The sequence below is a fragment of the Salvelinus fontinalis genome, unplaced genomic scaffold, assembly GCF_029448725.1.
Source record: "Salvelinus fontinalis isolate EN_2023a unplaced genomic scaffold, ASM2944872v1 scaffold_0269, whole genome shotgun sequence".
Lineage (NCBI taxonomy): Eukaryota > Metazoa > Chordata > Actinopteri > Salmoniformes > Salmonidae > Salvelinus > Salvelinus fontinalis.
Window position 1 is genome coordinate 90,457 of NW_026600478.1, and position 22,044 is coordinate 112,500.

Below are 22,044 nucleotides of genomic sequence, written 5' to 3' on the forward strand. Positions count from 1 at the left end.
CGATGGGACAAGGATATCCTGGCCGGCCAAACCCTCCCCTAACCCGGATGAATCTGGGACAATTGTGCGCCTGCCTCATAGGTCTCCCGTTCACGGCCGGTTGTGACACAGCCTGGGATTGTTCATGAGAGCAGTCAGGTTGTGGGTGAGTCGTGGTCACTGATGACTAGCCTGTGTGTGTGTGTGACTATCCTCAGTAGCCTGAGTCTCTGTCAGGCGGAGAAGTCGTTGATGATGAGTAGGAGATTTCCTGGAAGCAGCGTCCGATTGGCTGGAGGTTTCAGATTCTGCTGAAGTGTCTGTTTGCTCAGCCTCCCAGGTAGATGTGATATGCTGGCTGCATTCTGGGAAATGTTTAGCAGCGCTGTCAGATTGTGTGTGTTGGAGGGTTCCCGAGCGGTCTAAGACTCAGTGCTAGAGGCGTCACAGACACTCTGGTTCGAATCCAGGCTGAATCACAAACGGCCGTGATCGGGAGTCCCGTAGGGGCGGCGCACAATTGGCCCAGTGTCGTCCGGGTTTGGCCGGGGGAGGGGGCTTTACTTGGCCCAGTGTCGTCCGGGTTTGGCCCAGTGTCGTCCGGGTTTGGCCGGGGGAGGCCGTCCATTGTAAACGTAATCATTTGTTCTTAACTGACTAAAGGTTAAATACAAAAATCGGGATCATGAAATGTAGTGGTATTTCAGTTCCCTGTCGTTCTGTCTGTAGAAACTAGACTCGTCTGAGAGGAACCAAGGCTTCAGATTCAGCGTTTATGGTTTCAGCTTTAAGGGTTCAGGAGATTTTGTTTTGAATAATCTACACACATAAATACAAGTTATTTAAACCATGTTGATGTCATGTTATTTGTCAACGATAATGAATTTCCAAAATGGAAGCAAACAAAGTCAGACAGCGCTTCAGTAGATTTAAGTTCCACTGAATTGAATCTCACTGTAATGAAATGGCACGGATGTGTTTTCTCTGAATGAGCAGTTAAACTGTGGCCATTTTGTGTCAGAAGCTGCTTCCCTCCATTAGAGAAGAACCCGGTCTGTCTCCGAAATGGTGGCCCTATTGCCTATATAGTGCACCAGTGAAACTATATGGAATGGAAACTACTGAGCCTATGGGCTCTGGTCAAAAGTAGTGCACTATATACAGGAAGTATTCACACTCCTTGACTTTTTCAACATTTTGTTGTGGGATTAAAATGGATTCAGTTGTCTTTTTTTTTGTCAACGACCTACACAAAATACGCTGTCCAAGTGCTTTACAAATTCTAACATTTGTAAAGCACTTCTATATCTTGATTAGATGATAATTATTCAACCCACTGAGTCAATACATGTTAGAATCACATTTGGCAGTGATTACAGCTGTGAGTCTTTCTGGGTAAGTCTCTAAGAACTTTCCACATCTGAATTGTGCAATATTTGTCCTTTTTTATTATTTTTAAAATTCTTCAAGCTCTGTCAAATTGGTTGTTGATCATTGCTAGACAGCCATTTTCAGGTCTTGCCATAGATTTTCAAGCAGATTTAAGTGAAAACTAACTCGGCCACTCAGGAACATTCACTTTCTTCTTGGTAAGCAACTCCAGTGTAAATTTGGTCTTGTGTTTTAGGTTATTGTCCTGCTGGAAGGTGAATTCATGTCCCAGTGTCTGGTGGAAAGCAGACTGAGCCAGACTTTCCTCTAGGATTTTGCCGGTGCTTCATCTCCCAGTGTCTGGTGGAAAGCAGACTGAACCAGGTTGTCCTCTAGGGTTTGGCCTTGTGTTTTAGGTTATTGTCCTGCTGGAAGGTGAATTCATCTGCCAGTGTCTGGTGGAAAGCAGACTGAACCAGGTTGTCCTCTAGGGTTTGGCCTTGTGTTTTAGGTTATTGTCCTGCTGGAAGGTGAATTCATCTCCCAGTGTCTGTTGGAAAGCAGACTGAACCAGGTTGTCCTCTAGGGTTTGGCCTGTGCTTCATCTCCCAGTGTCTGTTGGAAAGCAGACTGAACCAGGTTTTCCTCTAGGGTTTGGCCTGTGCTTCATGTCCCAGTGTCTGGTGGAAAGCAGACTGAACCAGGTTGTCCTCTAGGGTTTGGCCTGTGCTTCATCTCCCAGTGTCTGGTGGAAAGCAGACTGAACCAGGTTGTCCTCTAGGGTTTGGCCTGTGCTTCATGTCCCAGTGTCTGGTGGAAAGCAGACTGAACCAGGTTGTCCTCTAGGGTTTGGCCTGTGCTTCATCTCCCAGTGTCTGGTGGAAAGCAGACTGAACCAGGTTGTCCTCTAGGGTTTGGCCTGTGCTTCATGTCCCAGTGTCTGGTGGAAAGCAGACTGAACCAGGTTGTCCTCTAGGGTTTGGCCTGTGCTTCATCTCCCAGTGTCTGGTGGAAAGCAGACTGAACCAGGTTGTCCTCTAGGGTTTGGCCTGTGCTTCATCTCCCAGTGTCTGGTGGAAAGCAGACTGAACCAGGTTGTCCTCTAGGGTTTGGCCTGTGCTTCATCTCCCAGTGTCTGGTGGAAAGCAGACTGAACCAGGTTGTCCTCTAGGGTTTGGCCTGTGCTTCATCTGCCAGTGTCTGGTGGAAAGCAGACTGAACCAGGTTGTCCTCTAGGGTTTGGCCTGTGCTTCATCTCCCAGTGTCTGGTGGAAAGCAGACTGAACCAGGTTGTCCTCTAGGGTTTGGCCTGTGCTTCATCTCCCAGTGTCTGGTGGAAAGCAGACTGAACCAGGTTGTCCTCTAGGGTTTGGCCTGTGCTTCATCTCCCAGTGTCTGGTGGAAAGCAGACTGAACCAGGTTGTCCTCTAGGGTTTGGCCTGTGCTTAGCCATAACATGATGCAGCCACCACTTTCCTTGAGAATATGGAGATTATTACTCAGTAATGTGTTGTATTGGATTTGCCCCAAACATAACACTTTGTATTCAGGACAAAAAGTTAATTGCTTAGCCAATTATTTTTGCAGTTTTACTTTAGTGCCTTGTTGCAACAGGATGGATGTTTTGGAATATTTTTTATTCTGTACAGATTTCCTTCTTTTCACTCTGTCATTGAGGTTAGTATTGTGGTGTCACTACAATGTTGCTGATCCATCCTCAGTTTTTCTCCTATCACAGTCATTCAACTCTGTAACTGTTTTAAAAAGTCACCATTGGCGGTTTCCTTCCTCTTCGGCAACTGAGTTAGGAAGAACGCCTGTATCGTTGTAGTGACTGGGTGTATTGATACACCATCCAGAGTGTAGTAAATTCACCATGCTCTAACGGATATTCAATGTCAGCTTTTTATTTTATGTTTACCCATCTACCAATTCTTTGCAATGCAAAACCTCAAGTCTTTGTGGTTGAAATCCACTCCTTGACTGAGGAACCTCACAGATAATTGTACGTGTGGGGTTACAGAGATGAGGTAGTCATTCATGAATCATGCTAAACACTTTTTATTGAACACAGAGTGAGTCCATGCAACTTATTATGTGACTTGTTCAGCACATTTTGACTCCTGAACTTATTTAGTCTTGACATAACAAAGGGGTTGAATACTTATTGACTCGAAACATTTCAGCTTTTCATTATGAATGAAATTAGTAAATAATTCTAAAAACAAAATTCCACTTTGGTATTGTGGAGTATCGTGTGTGTGTAGATCAGTGACCCCAAAAAATGTCAATGTAATCAATTTAAATGTCTGTAACACGACAACATGTGTAATAAGACAAGGGGTGTGAGTACTTCCTGTATGGGTGCCATTTAGGATGGAAAGCCTGAGATTAAACATCATCTCCATTCCATCTCCCAGAGGACAAGCCAATATCCACTTAGACATATTACAGTAGACCGTTTCTCTTTGAGTTGACTGTAAATCAGGAGTGGCCCTGTCCCGTCCTCCTCCTGCTCTGCTGACTGTAAATCAGGAGTGGCCCTGTCCCGTCCTCCTCCTGCTCTGCTAACTGTGATAGGACCGTTCCAGGGTGTTTTAAGGTCTGACCTCTGACCTCTGTGTTTTCTTCCAGGGTGTTTTAAGGACGACCGCATCGTGTTCTGGACATGGATGTTCTCCACGTACTTCATGGAGAAGCTGTCGCCGCGGGAACAGGACGACATGTTGTTTTACGTCCGCAGGAAGCTGTCATACGTCAGCCCCGACCAATCAGAAGGAAAGAAGGTGAGCGAGCGAGAGTAGTGAGTGTGTGTGAGACAGTGAATATGTTATAGTGTTCCTTACGGTTGGAGTGTTCCGTACGGTTGGAGTGTTCCGTGCGGTTGGAGTGTTCCGTACGGTTGCAGTGTTCCGTACGGTTGCAGTGTTCCGTACGGTTGGAGTGTTCCGTACGGTTGGAGTGTTCCGTACGGTTGGAGTGTTCCGTACGGTTGGAGTGTTCCGTACGGTTGGAGTGTTCCGTACGGTTGGAGTGTTCCGTACGGTTGGAGTGTTCCGTACGGTTGGAGTGTTCCGTGCGGTTGGAGTGTTCCGTGCGGTTGGAGTGTTCCGTGCGGTTGGAGTGTTCCGTATGGTTGGAGTGTTCCGTACGGTTGGAGTGTTCCATATACAGTGGGGCAAAAAAGTATTTAGTCAGCAACCAATTGTGCAAGTTCTCCCACTTAAAAAGATGAGAGGCCTGTAATTTTCATCATAGGTACACTTCAACTATGAGACAAAATGAGGGGAAAAAATATAGAAAATCACATTGTAGGATTTTTTATGAATTTATTTGCAAATTATGATGGAAAAATAAGTATTTGGTCAATAACAAAAGTTATCTCAATACTTTGTTATATACTCTTTGTTGGTAATGACAGAGGTCAAACGTTTTCTGTAAGTCTTCACAAGGTTTTCACACACTGTTGCTGGTATTTTGGCCCATTCCTCCATGCAGATCTCCTCTAGAGCGGTGATGTTTTGGGGCTGTTGCTGGGTATATTTGGCAATGTGTTGTGACACAACTGCACATTTTAGAGTGTCATTTTATTGTCCCCAGCACAAGGTGCACCTTTGTAATGATCATGCTGTTTAATCAGCTTCTTGATATGCCACATGTGTTAGAAATGCATTAGAAACGCTCACTAACAGGAATGTAAACAAAGTTGTGCATTTGGAACATATCAAATCAAATCTGGGATCTTTTATTTCAGCTCATGAAACATGAGACCAACACTTTACATGTTGCGTTTTATATTTTACTTCAGTGTAAATCAGATATTTCTTTATTTCATTTTCAATACATTTGCTAAAATGTCTAAACATGTTTTCATTCTGTCATTATAGCACAGGGTATTGTGATGTCATTACAGCCCAGGGTATTGTGATGTCATTACAGCCCAGGGTATTGTGATGTCATTACAGCCCAGGGTATTGTGATGTCATTACAGCCCAGGGTATTGTGATGTCATTACAGCCCAGGGTATTGTGATGTCATTACAGCCCAGTGTATTGTGATGTCATTACAGGCCAGGGTATTGTGTGCAGATGGATGAGAGAGGGGCAAAAAATCTATTGAATCCATTTTGAATTCAGGCTGTAACACAACAACATGTGGACTAAGTCCAGGGGTATGAATACTTTCTGACGGCTCTGTATATGATATCTATATGGGCTGCATGACAATAGGCTGTTGATGATTTGAGCCGGGCGGCAGGTAGCCTAGTGTTGGGCCAGTAACCGTAACAACCGTTTCGTAGTGTCAGGCTTTGGAACAACATCCACAACGACCATAAGGACCATGTTTTACACTGTTTCAACCCGTTGTTAAACTTTCTTTCTTTAAATGGATGAATGACCGTGAGGGGAGTTTTTTTTAAAGTACTATACTGTTTTGATGATAAGTGTTTGATGTGATTTTAGATTGAATTTGCATTGATGTCAGAGTTAGAGGGACGATCGAGCCCTGAGTACCAGGCCGTTAGGACCTGATGGAGGGACAATGGAGCCCTGAGTACCAGGCCGTTAGGACCTGATGGAGGGACAATGGAGCCCTGAGTACCAGGCCGTTAGGACCTGATGGAGGGACAATGGAGCCCTGAGTACCAGGCCATTAGGACCTGATGGAGGGACAATGGAGCCCTGAGTACCAGGCCATTAGGACCTGATGGAGGGACAATGGAGCCCTGAGTACCAGGCCGTTAGAACCTGATGGAGGGACAATGGAGCCCTGAGTACCAGGCCGTTAGGACCTGATGGAGGGACAATGGAGACCTGAGTACCAGGCCATTAGGACCTGATTGATTGGTGTGTAGTCAGTTGGGTTCTACCAAGGACCAGACCGTTAGGACCTGATGGATGGTGTGTAGTCAGTTGGGTACTACCAAGGACCAGACTGTTAGGACCTGATTGATTGGTGTGTAGTCAGTTGGGTGTAACCAAGGACCAGACTGTTAGGACCTGATTGATGGTGTGTAGTCAGTTGGGTTCTACCAAGGACCAGACTGTTAGGACCTGATTGATGGTGTGTAGTCAGTTGGGTTCTACCAAGGACCAGACCGTTAGGACCTGATGGATGGTGTGTAGTCAGTTGGGTTCTACCAAGGACCAGACTGTTAGGACCTGATGGATGGTGTGTAGTCAGTTGGGTGTAACCAAGGATTTGGGTTTATTAATAACATGATTTGGGTTTATTAATAACATGATTTGGGTTTATTAATAACATGATTTGGGTTTATTAACAATAACACGATTTGGGTTTATTAACAATAACACGATTTGGGTTTATTAACAATAACACGATTTGGGTTTATTAACAACAGGATTTGGGTTTATTAATAACATGATTTGGGTTTATTAACAATAACACGATTTGGGTTTATTAACAATAACACGATTTGGGTTTATTAACAATAACAGGATTTGGGTTGAACAGAATATGAGCTTTGAAAAGGAGTCATTTCCACTGGGACAGTTACTCTTTGGTTTTATCGGACACAACTGACTGAGATCAAAGTTACACTGTCTAAAACATGCAAATACCTTCTAATCTAGCATTTTTAAAGGGGCAATCTGCAGTTTAAATAACCATGTTTAACTACAGGAACTTTGTGAAGGACCCTTCACAGGTTCACAGGCCTAATCTTCATGGATATGGCTTTCACAGAGTAGAAGGTCTTCCATCCCCTCCAGTTGACTCCCATCTGTGAGTTCAATCCCCATGTATAAAGACCGTTGGGGTTTGACAAGTAACACTCGTTGAACCAATAACCTCCGACTGCGCCGACTGCACAGTTGGTCTCATGGGGGTCCTGGTCTCGGTCGAAGGTGGAGAACTTCATACCGCTGTGATAGGTGAGAGAGTCCCCTTGGTAGGAGGAAACACAGGTCAGATGTTAAGGTACCTGTTTACCACATAGGCTACTGCCCAGAGCCCTGGTCCAAATCAGTCTACTATGTCTCAATGTGATCTAGAACCAGGTCTCCCCCCGTCCTTTCTATGTAGTAATCATGATCTCTAATAAACTGATCCCAGATTATCTGTACGGGCCCCCCTCAGGGGGGTTGTATTCACTAGGAATCAAACGGAACCGAATGAGGGAACCTAGCTGAACAGATGTTAAACTGTTCTCACCTGAACTCTGGACTAATGAATACAGCCCAGATGTTAAACTGTTCTCACCTGAACTCTGGACTAATGAATACAGCCCAGATGTTAAACTGTTCTCACCTGAACTCTGGACTAATGAATACAGCCCAGATGTTAAACTGTTCTCACCTGAACTCTGGACTAATGAATACAGCCCAGATGTTAAACTGTTCTCACCTGAACTCTGGACTAATGAATACAGCCCAGATGTTAAACTGTTCTCACCTGAACTCTGGACTAATGAATACAGCCCAGATGTTAAACTGTTCTCACCTGAACTCTGGACTAATGAATACAGCCCAGATGTTAAACTGTTCTCACCTGAACTCTGGACTAATGAATACAGCCCAGATGTTAAACTGTTCTCACCTGAACTCTGGACTAATGAATACAGCCCAGATGTTAAACTGTTCTCACCTGAACTCTGGACTAATGAATACAGCCCAGATGTTAAACTGTTCTCACCTGAACTCTGGACTAATGAATACAGCCCAGATGTTAAACTGTTCTCACCTGAACTCTGGACTAATGAATACAGCCCAGATGTTAAACTGTTCTCACCTGAACTCTGGACTAATGAATACAGCCCAGATGTTAAACTGTTCTCACCTGAACTCTGGACTAATGAATACAGCCCAGATGTTAAACTGTTCTCACCTGAACTCTGGACTAATGAATACAGCCCAGATGTTAAACTGTTCTCACCTGAACTCTGGACTAATGAATACAGCCCAGATGTTAAACTGTTCTCACCTGAACTCTGGACTAATGAATACAGCCCAGATGTTAAACTGTTCTCACCTGAACTCTGGACTAATGAATACAGCCCAGATGTTAAACTGTTCTCACCTGAACTCTGGACTAATGAATACAGCCCAGATGTTAAACTGTTCTCACCTGAACTCTGGACTAATGAATACAGCCCAGATGTTAAACTGTTCTCACCTGAACTCTGGACTAATGAATACAGCCCAGATGTTAAACTGTTCTCACCTGAACTCTGGACTAATGAATACAGCCCAGATGTTAAACTGTTCTCACCTGAACTCTGGACTAATGAATACAGCCCAGATGTTAAACTGTTCTCACCTGAACTCTGGACTAATGAATACAGCCCAGATGTTAAACTGTTCTCACCTGAACTCTGGACTAATGAATACAGCCCAGATGTTAAACTGTTCTCACCTGAACTCTGGACTAATGAATACAGCCCAGATGTTTCTCTAAGTTAAACTGTTCTCACCTGCTCCTCCGTCTTTAAAGCCAGTAACCTGTAGTTTGTAGCCGTCCAGTTCAGGATCTGTGACTTCGGGAGAGATGGCGAAGGAGGAGTAGAAAGCGTAGGCTTTCTGTCCGTCAAAGTCCTCCATGTCCACCCTCAACTCGTAGGTCTTTTTCAGGGTCAGGAGGTAGATGGTGTCCAGACCTGCATCGAACAGACGAGAGGTGAACCTTTTTTAGAACAGAGATATTCAACTCTTACCCCTTACCAGGTTCAGAGGCTGCTGGTCCAAGTCTAAACCAGTCCTCTTCTACCTGGTAATTCATATCACCCCTTGGTGTCCCAGGTCTAAACCAGTCCTCTTCTACCTGGTAATTCATATCACCCCCTTGGTGTCCCAGGTCTAAACCAGTCCTCTTCAACCTGGTAATTCATATCACCCACCTGGTGTCCCAGGTCTAAACCAGTCCTCTTCTACCTGGTAATTCGTATCACCCACCTGGTGTCCCAGGTCTAAACCAGTCCTCTTCTACCTGGTAATTCGTATCACCCACCTGGTGTCCCAGGTCTAAACCAGTCCTCTTCTACCTGGTAATTCGTATCACCCACCTGGTGTCCCAGGTCTAAACCAGTCCTCTTCTACCTGGTAATTCGTATCACCCCCTTGGTGTCCCAGGTCTAAACCAGTCCTCTTCTACCTGGTAATTCGTATCACCCCCTTGGTGTCCCAGGTCTAAACCAGTCCTCTTCTACCTGGTAATTCATATCACCCACCTGGTGTCCCAGGTCTAAACCAGTCCTCTTCTACCTGGTGTCCCAGGTCTAAACCAGTCCTCTTCTACCTGGTAATTCATATCACCCACCTGGTGTCCCAGGTCTAAACCAGTCCCTGATGAAGAGGAACAATGTGAAAAATGTAGAGGCGCTGGCGTCGAGGTCAAGTGTTGAGTTTAAAAGGATCTCTATTTCTATCATACAGAAAGTGATGTCTTCGGTCAGCACAGAAAGTAATGTGTCAGAAAGCTTACTTCATTTTTTTGTATATACTGTACCAGTCAAAAGTTTGGTACTGTTGGACATTCCAGTTGAAGCTGGTTGAGAGAATGCCAAGCGTGTACAAAGCTGTCATCAAGGCAAAAGGATGGCTACTTTGAAGAATCTCAAATATAAAAAAATATTTTGATTTAACACGTGTTTTGGTTACCACATGATTCCATATGTGTAATTTCATAGTTTTGATGTCTTCACTATTATTCTACAATGTAGAAAATAGTAAAAAAATAAAGAAAAACCCTGGAATGAGTAGGTGTGTCCAAACTTTTGACTGGAACTGAATATATTTTTTAACTGCTTTGGGTTAGTGTGGGAGGTTGCATTTCTCGACGCACTGGTTTTACACACCGACTAAAGGAGATTGGTCTTGTTGGGATTTGGTCTTGTTGTGGTTTGGTCTTGTTGTGATTGGTCCTGCCTAACTACTGACCGTCACAACAACCTCACTAATAAAGAAGTCAATTTAACAAACCAATGATTCATTTTATATTATCCAGGTTTTTTCATGGATGATCTGTCCTTGAAAAGGCTTCCTGATGTAAGACCTTACCCAGCCAGTACTCTCCTGCTGCATGTCCAAAGCCATTCTTGTACTGGTCCCATCCTCTGTAGAAGTTCACTGTTCCATCCATCCTCCTCTGAAACACCTGGAAGGAGGGGAAGGGAGGGGGGAGGAGGTGAAGAGAGGGAGGGGGGGTGAAGGAGAGGAGAAATTGTAAGCATCTAGGCCATGTCATCAAGTACTGACTCAGGAGAATTCAGTACCAACGGTTGATCTGACCTGTAATCCGGCAGAATACTGTTGTCTGATCAACCGTATTTTAAAACAACAGTATTATGCCAGATTACAGGTCTGATCAACCGTATTTAAAAAAAGTATTATGCCAGATTACAGGTCTGATCAACCGTATTTTAAAACAGTATTCTGCCAGATTACAGGTCTGATCAACCGTATTTTAAAACAGTATTATGCCAGATTACAGGTCTGATCAACTGTATTTTAAAACAACAGTATTCTGCCAGATAAGAGGTCTGATCAACCGTATTTTAAAACCTCTTATCTGGCAGAATACTGTTGTTTTAAAATACGGTTGATCTGACCTGTAATCTGGCAGAATACTGTTGTTTTAAAATACGGTTGATCAGACCTGTAATCCGGCAGAATACTGTTGTTTTAAAATACGGTTGATCTGACCTGTAATCTGTCAGAATACTGTTGTTTTAAAATACGGTTGATCTGACCTGTAATCTGGCAGAATACTGTTGTTTTAAAATACGGTTGATCTGACCTGTAATCTGGCAGAATACTGTTGTTTTAAAATACGGTTGATCTGACCTGTAATCTGTCAGAATACTGTTGTTTTAAAATACGGTTGATCTGACCTGTAATCTGGCAGAATACTGTTGTTTTAAAATACAGTTGATCAGACCTGTAATCCGGCAGAATACTGTTGTTTTAAAATACGGTTGATCTGACCTGTAATCTGGCAGAATACTGTTGTCTGATCAACTGTATTTTAAAACAACAGTATTCTGCCAGATTACAGGTCTGATCAACTCTATTTTAAAACAACAGTATTCTGCCAGATTACAGGTCTGATCAACTCTATTTTAAAACAACAGTATTCTGCCAGATTACAGGTCTGATCAACTGTATTTTAAAACAACAGTATTCTGCCAGATTACAGGTCTGATCAACCGTATTTTAAAACAACAGTATTCTGCCAGATTACAGGTCTGATCAACCGTATTTTAAAACAGTATTATGCCAGATTACAGGTCTGATCAACTGTATTTTAAAACAACAGTATTCTGCCAGATTACAGGTCTGATCAACCGTATTTTAAAACCTCTTATCTGGCAGAATACTGTTGTTTTAAAATACTTCAACAAGATCAGTGTATGTCGATGTAGCATGTTTTTGTTGATGCTAACTAGTTTGTAAGGTGTTGTTGTGACTAATTTATTCGGCTAACAATTAAACATATTTAGTGGATTAAATAAATAAATCATCAGATTTAATGAAAGTAAAGTCACAACAGTGTTGAAGCTGACTAGTATGGTCTGGAGGGGTTGAGGCCGACTCTAGTATGGTCTGGAGGGGTTGAGGCCGACTCTAGTATGGTCTGGAGGGGTTGAGGCCGACTCTAGTCTGGTCTGGAGGGGTTGAGGCCGACTCTAGTATGGTCTGGAGGGGTTGAGGCCGACTCTAGTATGGTCTGGAGGGGTTGAGGCCGACTCTAGTATGGTCTGGAGGGGTTGAGGCCGACTCTAGTATGGTCTGGAGGGGTTGAGGCCGACTCTAGTATGGTCTGGAGGGGTTGAGGCCGACTCTAGTATGGTCTGGAGGGGTTGAGGCCGACTCTAGTATGGTCTGGAGGGGTTGAGGCCGACTCTAGTATGGTCTGGAGGGGTTGAGGCCGACTCTAGTATGGTCTGGAGGGGTTGAGGCCGACTCTAGTATGGTCTGGAGGGGTTGAGGCCGACTGTAGTCTGGTCTGGAGGGGTTGAGGCCGACTCTAGTCTGGTCTGGAGGGGTTGAGGCCGACTCTAGTCTGGTCTGAACACTAGTTATGTACTCCGTTAAATAGTTTCCTTCTCGGTAGCCTACTCACAGTCCATTTCCCTCCGTCGGTGTCCATATCACAGTAGACGTATCGAGGAGAGTTGGGTCCAGCAGGGTAGATCCTGTAGACACCACTGGTCTTGGCTCCGTCGTTGTAGATGTCAGCACAGTCCAGAGGCTGGAACATTAACCCTTTAGACTGAACAGCTACCGACAGCAGCAACACATGGACGAACCTCAGGGCCTGAAACACGGGGTATCACAGAGAGACTTTTACATTTTTAGATTATTTTAATGTAATTCTACGTGTGAAACGTAGATAATTTTCTGCTCAATATATTGAAATTATATGTCGGGTTACATATAAACAGTCTGTAGTGGTAAAATTCTGCCGTGGTAAAATATAGCTTACAACTTACATGCATTGTTGGAACGGTAAACAGTCTTTATCCTGTTGGTTTTCAGACGGACGAATAATGTGATTGTGCCTCTTATCCATCCTTTTGTGTACTTTTTAGAAGGAGTGGGTTGATCATGATTGGCTGATTTTTATTATCAGGGAAGCAAACATGATTTCACAATATGGACATTTCCACTTCTGTAATTCCCTGGACTTTGTCTTTTTAAACACAGTGTTTCTTCTATCCATATCGCCTAAGTTGTCTCCATGTTTCACCATAACATGCGTGTACTCTACCTTTCTGCCCATATTTTGTTAGGTTCCCTATCGCGGTCCGTTTCCCTATCGCGGTCCGTTTCCCTATCGCGGTCCTTTTCCCTATCGCGGTCCTTTTCCCTATCGCGGTCCGTTTCCCTATCGCGGTCCGTTTCCCTATCGCGGTCCTTTTCCCTATCGCGGTCCTTTTCCCTATCGCGGTCCTTTTCCCTATCGCGGTCCTTTTCCCTATCGCGGTCCTTTTCCCTATCGCGGTCCTTTTCCCTATCGCGGTCCGTTTCCCTATCGCGGTCCGTTTCCCTATCGCGGTCCGTTTCCCTATCGCGGTCCGTTTCCCTATCGCGGTCCGTTTCCCTATCGCGGTCCTTTTCCCTATCGCGGTCCTTTTCCCTATCGCGGTCCTTTTCCCTATCGCGGTCCTTTTCCCTATCGCGGTCCTTTTCCCTATCGCGGTCCTTTTCCCTATCGCGGTCCTTTTCCCTATCGCGGTCCGTTTCCCTATCGCGGTCCGTTTCCCTATCGCGGTCCGTTTCCCTATCGCGGTCCGTTTCCCTATCGCGGTCCGTTTCCCTATCGCGGTCCGTTTCCCTATCGCGGTCCGTTTCCCTATCGCGGTCCGTTTCCCTCCGTCAGGTTCCCTATCGCGGTCCGTTTCCCTCCGTCAGGTTCCCTATCGCGGTCCGTTTCCCTCCGTCAGGTTCCCTATCGCGGTCCGTTTCCCTCCCGTCAGGTTCCCTATCGCGGTCCGTTTCCCTCCCGTCAGGTTCCCTATCGCGGTCCGTTTCCCTCCCGTCAGGTTCCCTATCGCGGTCCGTTTCCCTCCCGTCAGGTTCCCTATCGCGGTCCGTTTCCCTCCCGTCAGGTTCCCTATCGCGGTCCGTTTCCCTCCCGTCAGGTTCCCTATCGCGGTCCGTTTCCCTCCCGTCAGGTTCCCTATCGCGGTCCGTTTCCCTCCCGTCAGGTTCCCTATCGCGGTCCGTTTCCCTCCCGTCAGGTTCCCTATCGCGGTCCGTTTCCCTCCCGTCAGGTTCCCTATCGCGGTCCGTTTCCCTCCCGTCAGGTTCCCTATCGCGGTCCGTTTCCCTCCCGTCAGGTTCCCTATCGCGGTCCGTTTCCCTCCCGTCAGGTTCCCTATCGCGGTCCGTTTCCCTCCCGTCAGGTTCCCTATCGCGGTCCGTTTCCCTCCCGTCAGGTTCCCTATCGCGGTCCGTTTCCCTCCCGTCAGGTTCCCTATCGCGGTCCGTTTCCCTCCCGTCAGGTTCCCTATCGCGGTCCGTTTCCCTCCCGTCAGGTTCCCTATCGCGGTCCGTTTCCCTATCGCGGTCCGTTTCCCTCCCGTCAGGTTCCCTATCGCGGTCCGTTTCCCTCCCGTCAGGTTCCCTATCGCGGTCCGTTTCCCTCCCGTCAGGTTCCCTATCGCGGACCGTTTCCCTATCGCGGTCCGTTTCCCTCCGTCAGGTTCCCTATCGCGGTCAGGTTCCCTATCGCGGTCCGTTTCCCTCCGTCAGGTTCCCTATCGCGGTCAGGTTCCCTATCGCGGTCCGTTTCCCTCCCGTCAGGTTCCCTATCGCGGTCAGGTTCCCTATCGCGGTCCGTTTCCCTCCCGTCAGGTTCCCTATCGCGGTCCGTTTCCCTATCGCGGTCCGTTTCCCTCCCGTCAGGTTCCCTATCGCGGTCCGTTTCCCTATCGCGGTCCGTTTCCCTCCGTCAGGTTCCCAGTCCGTTAGTCTCGAAAAATGCTGTTAGTCTCGAAAAAGACAAATTCTTATTTAGGCTGTTCTCGGGCAGAACGACAGATTTTTACCTTGTCAAGATCGGGGATTCGATCTTGCAACCTTTCGGTTACAAGTCCAACGCTCTAACCGCTAGGCTACGCTAGGCTACGCCCTTTTCTGTTGACCCGTTAGATAGCTGGCTAGACTAACTTACCCCAAACAAATTGTAGATGACATGGCTAATTGAGTGACTCTCAGTTATAATTAAGTTATAATTATAGAACATTAAATATTTATGGGGCACCACTTGCATGTTCTCAGTCAGGTAGTCCTTACACACCATAGAGAATGATAGAGGCCTCTCGTGGCCAGAAGGCGGTATTAAGGCCTTATACGCCATAGAGAATGATAGAGGTATCTAGTGGCCAGAAGGCAGTATTAAGGCATGACACACCATAGAGAATGATAGAGGTATCTAGTGGCCAGAAGGTGGTATTAAGGCATTACACACCATAGAGAAGGATAGAGGTATCTAGTGGCCAGAAGGTGGTATTAAGGCATTACACACCATAGAGAATGATAGAGGCCTCTAGTGGCCAGAAGGCGGTATTAAGGCCTTATACGCCATAGAGAATGCTAGAGGTCTCTCGTGGCCAGAAGGCGGTATTAAGGCATTACACACCATAGAGAATGATAGAGGCCTCTAGTGGCCAAAAGGCGGTATTAAGTCCTTAATGTTGTGTTGAGTTGGAAAATACAGTGTTCCTCTAGTGATGGGCGGTGTTGTGTATTGCAGGTGGAATAAATCAGTGTAATTGTATATCTGTATATTCCAGATAGATGTGGAATATGATTCTATAATGTGTCTGTATATTCCAGGTAGAGGTGGAATATGATTCTATAATGTGTCTGTATATTCCAGGTAGATGTGGAATATGATTCTATAATGTGTCTGTATATTCCAGGTGGAATATGTTTCTATAATGTGTCTGTATATTCCAGGTAGATGTGGAATATGATTCTATAATGTGTCTGTATATTCCAGGTGGAGGTGGAATATGATTCTATAATGTGTCTGTATATTCCAGGTAGATGTGGAATATGATTCTATAATGTGTCTGTATATTCCAGGTAGATGTGGAATATGATTCTATAATTTGTCTGTGTATTCCAGGTGGAATATGATTCTATAATGTGTCTGTATATTCCAGGTAGATGTGGAATATGATTCTATAATGTGTCTGTATATTCCAGGTGGAATATGTTTCTATAATGTGTCTGTATATTCCAGGTAGATGTGGAATATGATTCTATAATGTGTCTGTATATTCCAGGTAGATGTGGAATATGATTCTATAATGTGTCTGTATATTCCAGGTAGATGTGGAATATGATTCTATAATGTGTCTGTGTATTCCAGGTAGATGTGGAGGTGTACAGGAGAGACTCTAAGAGGCTTCCAGGTTTAGGAGAACCTGACATCGACTGGGAGGAGAGTGTTTACCTGAATCTGATCCTAATGAAGGTTGGTATGGCAACAAGCACATTCCCAGGCCGCCTCCCGTCCCAGTACTAACCAGGCCCGACCCTGAACGGGCTGTCTCCCGTACCAGTACTAACCGGGCCCGACCCTGAACGGGTTGTCTCCCGTCCCACTACTAACCGGGCCCGACCCTGAACGGGCTGCCTCCCGTCCCAGTACTAACCGGGCCCGTCCCAGTACTAACCAGGCCCGACCCTGAACGGGCTGTCTCCCGTCCCAGTACTAACCGGGCCCGACCCTGAACGGGCTGTCTCCCGTCCCAGTACTAACCAGGCCCGACCCTGAACGGGCTGTCTCCCGTACCAGTACTAACCGGGCCCGACCCTGAACGGGTTGTCTCCCGTCCCAGTACTAACCGGGCCCGTCCCAGTACTAACCAGGCCCGACCCTGAACGGGCTGTCTCCCGTCCCAGTACTAACCGGGCCCGACCCTGATCTAGCTGTCTCCCGTCCCAGTACTAACCGGGCCCGACCCTGAACGGGCTGTCTCCCGTACCAGTACTAACCAGGCCCGACCTTGAACGGGCTGTCTCCCGTCCCAGTACTAACCAGGCCCGACCCTGAACGGGCTGTCTCCCGTCCCAGTACTAACCGGGCCCGACCCTGAACGGTCTGCCTCCCGTCCCAGTACTAACCGGGCCCGACCCTGAACGGTCTGTCTCACGTCCCAGCAGTAACCAGGCCCGACCCTGAACGGGCTGTCTCCCGTACCAGTACTAACCGGGCCCGACCCTGAACGGGCTGTCTCCCGTACCAGTACTAACCGGGCCCGACCCTGAACGGGCTGTCTCCCGTCCCAGTACTAACCGGGCCCGTCCCAGTACTAACCAGGCCCGACCCTGAACGGGCTGTCTCCCGTCCCAGTACTAACCAGGCCCGACCCTGAACGGGCTGTCTCCCGTCCCAGTACTAACCAGGCCCGACCCTGAACGGGCTGTCTCCCGTCCCAGTAGTAACCAGGCCCCCGTCCCAGTACTAACCGGGCCCGACCCTGAACGGGCTGCCTCCCGTCCCAGTACTAACCAGGCCCCCGTCCCAGTACTAACCGGGCCCGACCCTGAACGGTCTGTCTCACGTCCCAGCAGTAACCAGGCCCGACCCTGAACGGGCTGCCTCCCGTCCCAGTACTAACCGGGCCCGACCCTGAACGGGTTGCCTCCCGTCCCAGTACTAACCGGGCCCGACCCTGAACGGGCTGTCTCCCGTCCCAGTACTAACCGGGCCCGTCCCAGTACTAACCAGGCCCGACCCTGAACGGGCTGTCTCCCGTACCAGTACTAACCGGGCCCGACCCTGAACGGGCTGTCTCCCATCCCAGTACTAACCGGGCCCGACCCTGAACGGGCTGTCTCCCGTCCCAGTACTAACCGGGCCCGACCCTGAACGGGCTGTCTCCCGTCCCAGTACTAACCGGGCCCGACCCTGAACGGGCTGTCTCCCGTCCCAGTACTAACCGGGCCCGACCCTGAACGGGCTGTCTCCCGTCCCAGTACTAACCGGGCCCGACCCTGAACGGGCTGTCTCCCGTCCCAGTACTAACCGGGCCCGACCCTGAACGGGCTGTCTCCCGTCCCAGTACTAACCGGGCCCGACCCTGAACGGGCTGTCTCCCGTCCCAGTAGTAACCGGGCCCGACCCTGAACGGGCTGTTTCCCGTCCCAGTACTAACCAGGGCCGACCCTGAACGGGCTGTCTCCCGTCCCAGTAGTAACCAGGCCCGACCCTGAACGGGCTGTCTCCCGTCCCAGTACTAACCAGGGCCGACCCTGAACGGGCTGTCTCCCGTCCCAGTACTAACTGGTATCACAAGTGATTCTGCATTTAATGCTTTATCATAAAGGTGCATTTTCCCGTCGTTCACACGGGATGACACGGGATAACACGTCATTGGTAGGGATAGCCTAATATTGTCACCATCACACTTTTTTAGAAATGTTTTATTTATTACATTTTTTCTCCCCAATTTCGATCTTGTCTCATCGTTGCAACTCCCCAACGGGTTCGGGAGGCGAAGATGGAGTCATGCGTCCTCTGAAACATGACCCGCCAAACCGCGCTCCTTAACACCCACCCGCTTAACCCGGAAGTTAGCCGCACCAATGTGTCGGAGGAAACACTGTTCAACTGGCGACCGAAGTCAGCCTGCAGGCACCCGGCCCGCCACAAGGAGTCGCTAGAGAGCGATGAGCCAAGTAAAGCCCCCCAATAACCCGGACGAAGCTGGGCTAATTGTGCGCCGTCCTATGGGACTCCCGGCCACGGCCGGTTGGGGCACAGCCCGGGAATGAACCCAGGTCTGTAGTATCGTCTCTAGCACTGCGATGCAGTACCTTAGACCGCTGTGTCACCTGACATTTTCCTAGGAAAGTCTAGTTCAGAATATGGTTGGATAAAACCAAATTCATGACCTCTCTCTTTTTCTTCTATCAGCTGGACTATGTGGTGACGTGTGCTGTCTGCACACGCTCAGATGCAGGAGACATCCACATCCACAGGAAGAAGTCTCAGGTAAGAGACAAGACTCTTCAGACTACATCCCATAGGATTTACTAATGTAGCTATGGATAGATGGGCCTCTACAGAACCTGACCCAGTAACTCTCTCTCCCGCTTTCTCTCTCTCTCTCTCTCGCTTTCTCTCTCTCTCTCTCTCTCGCTTTCTCTCTCTTCTCTCTCGGGTTCTCTCTCGTCCCCTCCCCTCTCTCTCTCTTCACCTCGTCACCTCTCTCTCCGCCTTTCTCTCTCTCTCTTTTTCAATCCCGGTTTCTCTCTCTCTTCACCTCGTCACCTCTCTCTCTCTCCCTTTCTCTATCACTCTCCTCATCCCCCTCCCCTTCCTCTCTCTCTCTCTTTCCCTCCCCCTTTCCTCTCTCTCTTTCTCTCCCCCTTTCTCTATCACTCTCCTCATCCCTCTCTCTCCCCCTTTCTCTCTCTCTCTCTCTCCCCCCCCTTCCTCTCCCTTTCTCTATATATCTCTCCTCGTCCCTCTCTTTCCCTTACTTTATCTCTCTCTTTTCTCTCTCCCCCCTTCCTCTCCCTTTATATCTCTCCTCTCCATCTCTTTCCCTATATATCTCTCCTCGTCCCTCTCTCCCCCTCTCTCTCTCTCTCTCTCCCCTTCCTCTCCCTTTCTCTATATATCTCTCCTCGTCCCTCTCTCCCCCTTTCTCTCTCTCTCTCTCTCTCTCTCTCTCCCCTTCCTCTCCCTTTCTCTATATATCTCTCCTCGTCTCACTCTCCCCCTTTCTCTCTCTCTCTCCCCTTCCTCTCCCTTTCTCTATATATCTCTCCTCGTCCCTCTCTCCCCCTTTCTCTCTCTCTCTCCCCTTCCTCTCCCTTTCTCTATATATCTCTCCTCGTCCCTCTCTCCCCCTTTCTCTCTCTCTCTCTCCCCTTCCTCTCCCTTTCTCTATATATCTCTCCTCGTCCCTCTCTCCCCCTTTCTCTCTCTCTCTCCCCTTCCTCTCCCTTTCTCTATATCTCTCCTCGTCCCTCTCTTTCCCTTCCTTTATCTCTCCCTCTCTCTCTCATCACAGCAAGTGTATGCGTCTCCCAGTAAACACGCCATGGACAGTAAAGGGGAGGAGTCTAAGATGAGCTACCCCAACATCTTCTTCATGATTGACAACTTTGAGGAGGTAACCGTGACAACCGCCCTCAATCCCCTCCTCCCCAGCCCAATCAGGCACCTGACAGGTTGTGATTGACTGCCGGGGGCGTCCAGTAGGGCCCTCTGGGAGATGGGCTGTGTATTGAAGTGTGACCTGGGGTGTATTCATTAGTCGGTATCTGTTGCAAAGCGGAAACCATTTACTCCAAACGGAAAACGTTTTACAATGAAAACGAGAGTTTCTATTGGATAAATGCAGGTAGGACCCTCCCCCGTTTCATTCCATTTCCTCTGTTTACTTCCTTCGGTTCGTTAGAGTAAACGGTTTCCGTTGCAAAACGTTTTTTTTGCAACGGAATCTAACTAATGAATACACCCCTGACGCTGTCAGTCCATTTAAAAGCCACTACGGCAGTCCACTGATTCTAGTGTATTAACCTCATGGCAGACGGGGTCCGTTACAAATGGATTTTGTCCTGGGAAGGAAATCGATGACTTTCTCTCTACGTTTTCACAGTGAAAATATAAAACAGCAGTAACCAGGCCCGACCCTGAACGGGCTGTCTCCCGTCCCAGTACTAACCAGGCCCGACCCTGAACGGGCTGTCTCCCGTCCCAGTACTAACCAGGCCCGACCCTGAACGGGCTGTCTCCCGTCCCAGTACTAACCAGGCCCGACCCTGAACGGGCTGTCTCCCGTCCCAGTACTAACCAGGCCCGACCCTGAACGGGCTGTCTTTAAAACAGCAGTGGTTGAACCGGTCTTTTCAGTTCCTGGTATCAGCTTTCTCAGCTAAACTACGTGACTCGGCAAACACACTTGTAAACACACTTGTAAACACACTTGTAAACACACTTGTAAACACACTTGTAAACACACTTGTAAACACACTTGTAAACAGACGCTCATTATTCTAACACAGTGGTTCTCAACTGGTTTTGCTTCGGGAAACAAATTGAACCAGATTGTCTGTCACGACCCAATATTCGCATCGCGAAAAATAATATAGAAAACTATATATTTTTTTTAATGCTATATTGATATTTAATTGACCAATTACATGACAGTAAAATGTTGCCCATATTCTTGAAGAATGTTAATCTGGTTTCAGACAACAACGACCAACCAAATCAACATAATAGCTGATAACTCTAAAAATACTGGGATTTAAATTATTATTTTTTTTAAATATATTCAGTTCCAGTCATAAGTCTGGACACACCTACTCATTCAGGGGTTTTTCTTTATTTTTACTATTTTCTACATTGTAGAATAATAGTGAAGACATTAAAACTATGAAATAACACATATGGGATCATGTAGTAACCAAAAAAAGTGTTAAACAAATGTATTTATAAAGCCCTTCTTACATCAGCTAATATCTCAAAGTGCTGTACAGAAACCCCCAGCCTAAAACCACAAACAGCAAGCAATGCAGGTGTAGAAGCACGGTGGCTAGGAAAAACTCCCTAGAAAGGCAGGAACCTAGGAAGAAACCTAGAGAGGAACCAGGCTGAGGGGTGGCCAGTCCTCTTCTGGCTGTGCTGGGTTGGAGATTATAACAGAACATGGCCAAGATGTTCATAAATGACCAGCATGGTCAAATAATAATAATCACAGTAGTTGTCGAGAGTGCAGCAAGAGTTAGTCAGCGGGAGTTATCCAAATATATTTGAGATTCTTCAAGTAGCCACCCTTTGCCTTGATGACAGCTTTGAGGAGGTAACCGTGACAACCACTTTGCCGTGACGACAGCTTTGCACACTACTGGCGTTCTCTCAACCAGCTTTTTAAATGTATTTTTATTTAACCTTTATTTAACTAGGCAAGTCAGTTAAGAATCAATTCTTATTTACAATAACGGCCTACCCCGGGCCAAACCCGGACGACGCTGGGCCAATTTTGCGCCGCCCTATGGGACTCCCAATCACGGCCGGATGTGATACAGCCTGGATTCGAACCAGGGACTGTAGTGACGCCTCTTAGACCGCTGTGCCACTCGGGAGCCCTAAGTTTCATGAGGTAGTCACCTGGAATGCTTTTCAATTAACAGGTGTGTCTTGTTAAAAGTTAATTTGTGGAATTTCTTTCCTTAATGCATTTGAGCCAATCAGTTGTGT

At 47.3% G+C, this 22,044-nt stretch overlaps 2 protein-coding genes across 3 annotated transcripts in view; one reads left to right on the top strand and one right to left on the bottom strand.

The window, feature by feature from the left end:
• LOC129845284 (uncharacterized protein KIAA0930 homolog) overlaps positions 1-22,044 on the top strand; it is a 59,548-nt gene that overhangs the window by 20,982 nt on the left and 16,522 nt on the right. For both annotated transcript variants that reach the window (XM_055913160.1, XM_055913159.1), the window contains exons 2-5: positions 3,985-4,136; positions 16,192-16,296; positions 18,745-18,822; positions 19,850-19,951. In XM_055913160.1, coding sequence (XP_055769135.1) covers positions 3,985-4,136; positions 16,192-16,296; positions 18,745-18,822; positions 19,850-19,951 — 437 coding nt within the window. The remainder of the gene's footprint in view (positions 1-3,984; positions 4,137-16,191; positions 16,297-18,744; positions 18,823-19,849; positions 19,952-22,044) is intronic.
• LOC129845285 (microfibril-associated glycoprotein 4-like) lies at positions 6,535-12,907 on the bottom strand. The gene is made up of 5 exons (XM_055913161.1): positions 12,800-12,907; positions 12,430-12,624; positions 10,365-10,461; positions 8,783-8,965; positions 6,535-7,257 (listed from the first exon to the last, which is right to left on the bottom strand). Exons 1-5 carry the CDS (start codon positions 12,803-12,805, stop codon positions 7,013-7,015), a joined length of 726 nt encoding a protein of 241 aa, XP_055769136.1. The 5' UTR covers positions 12,806-12,907; the 3' UTR covers positions 6,535-7,012.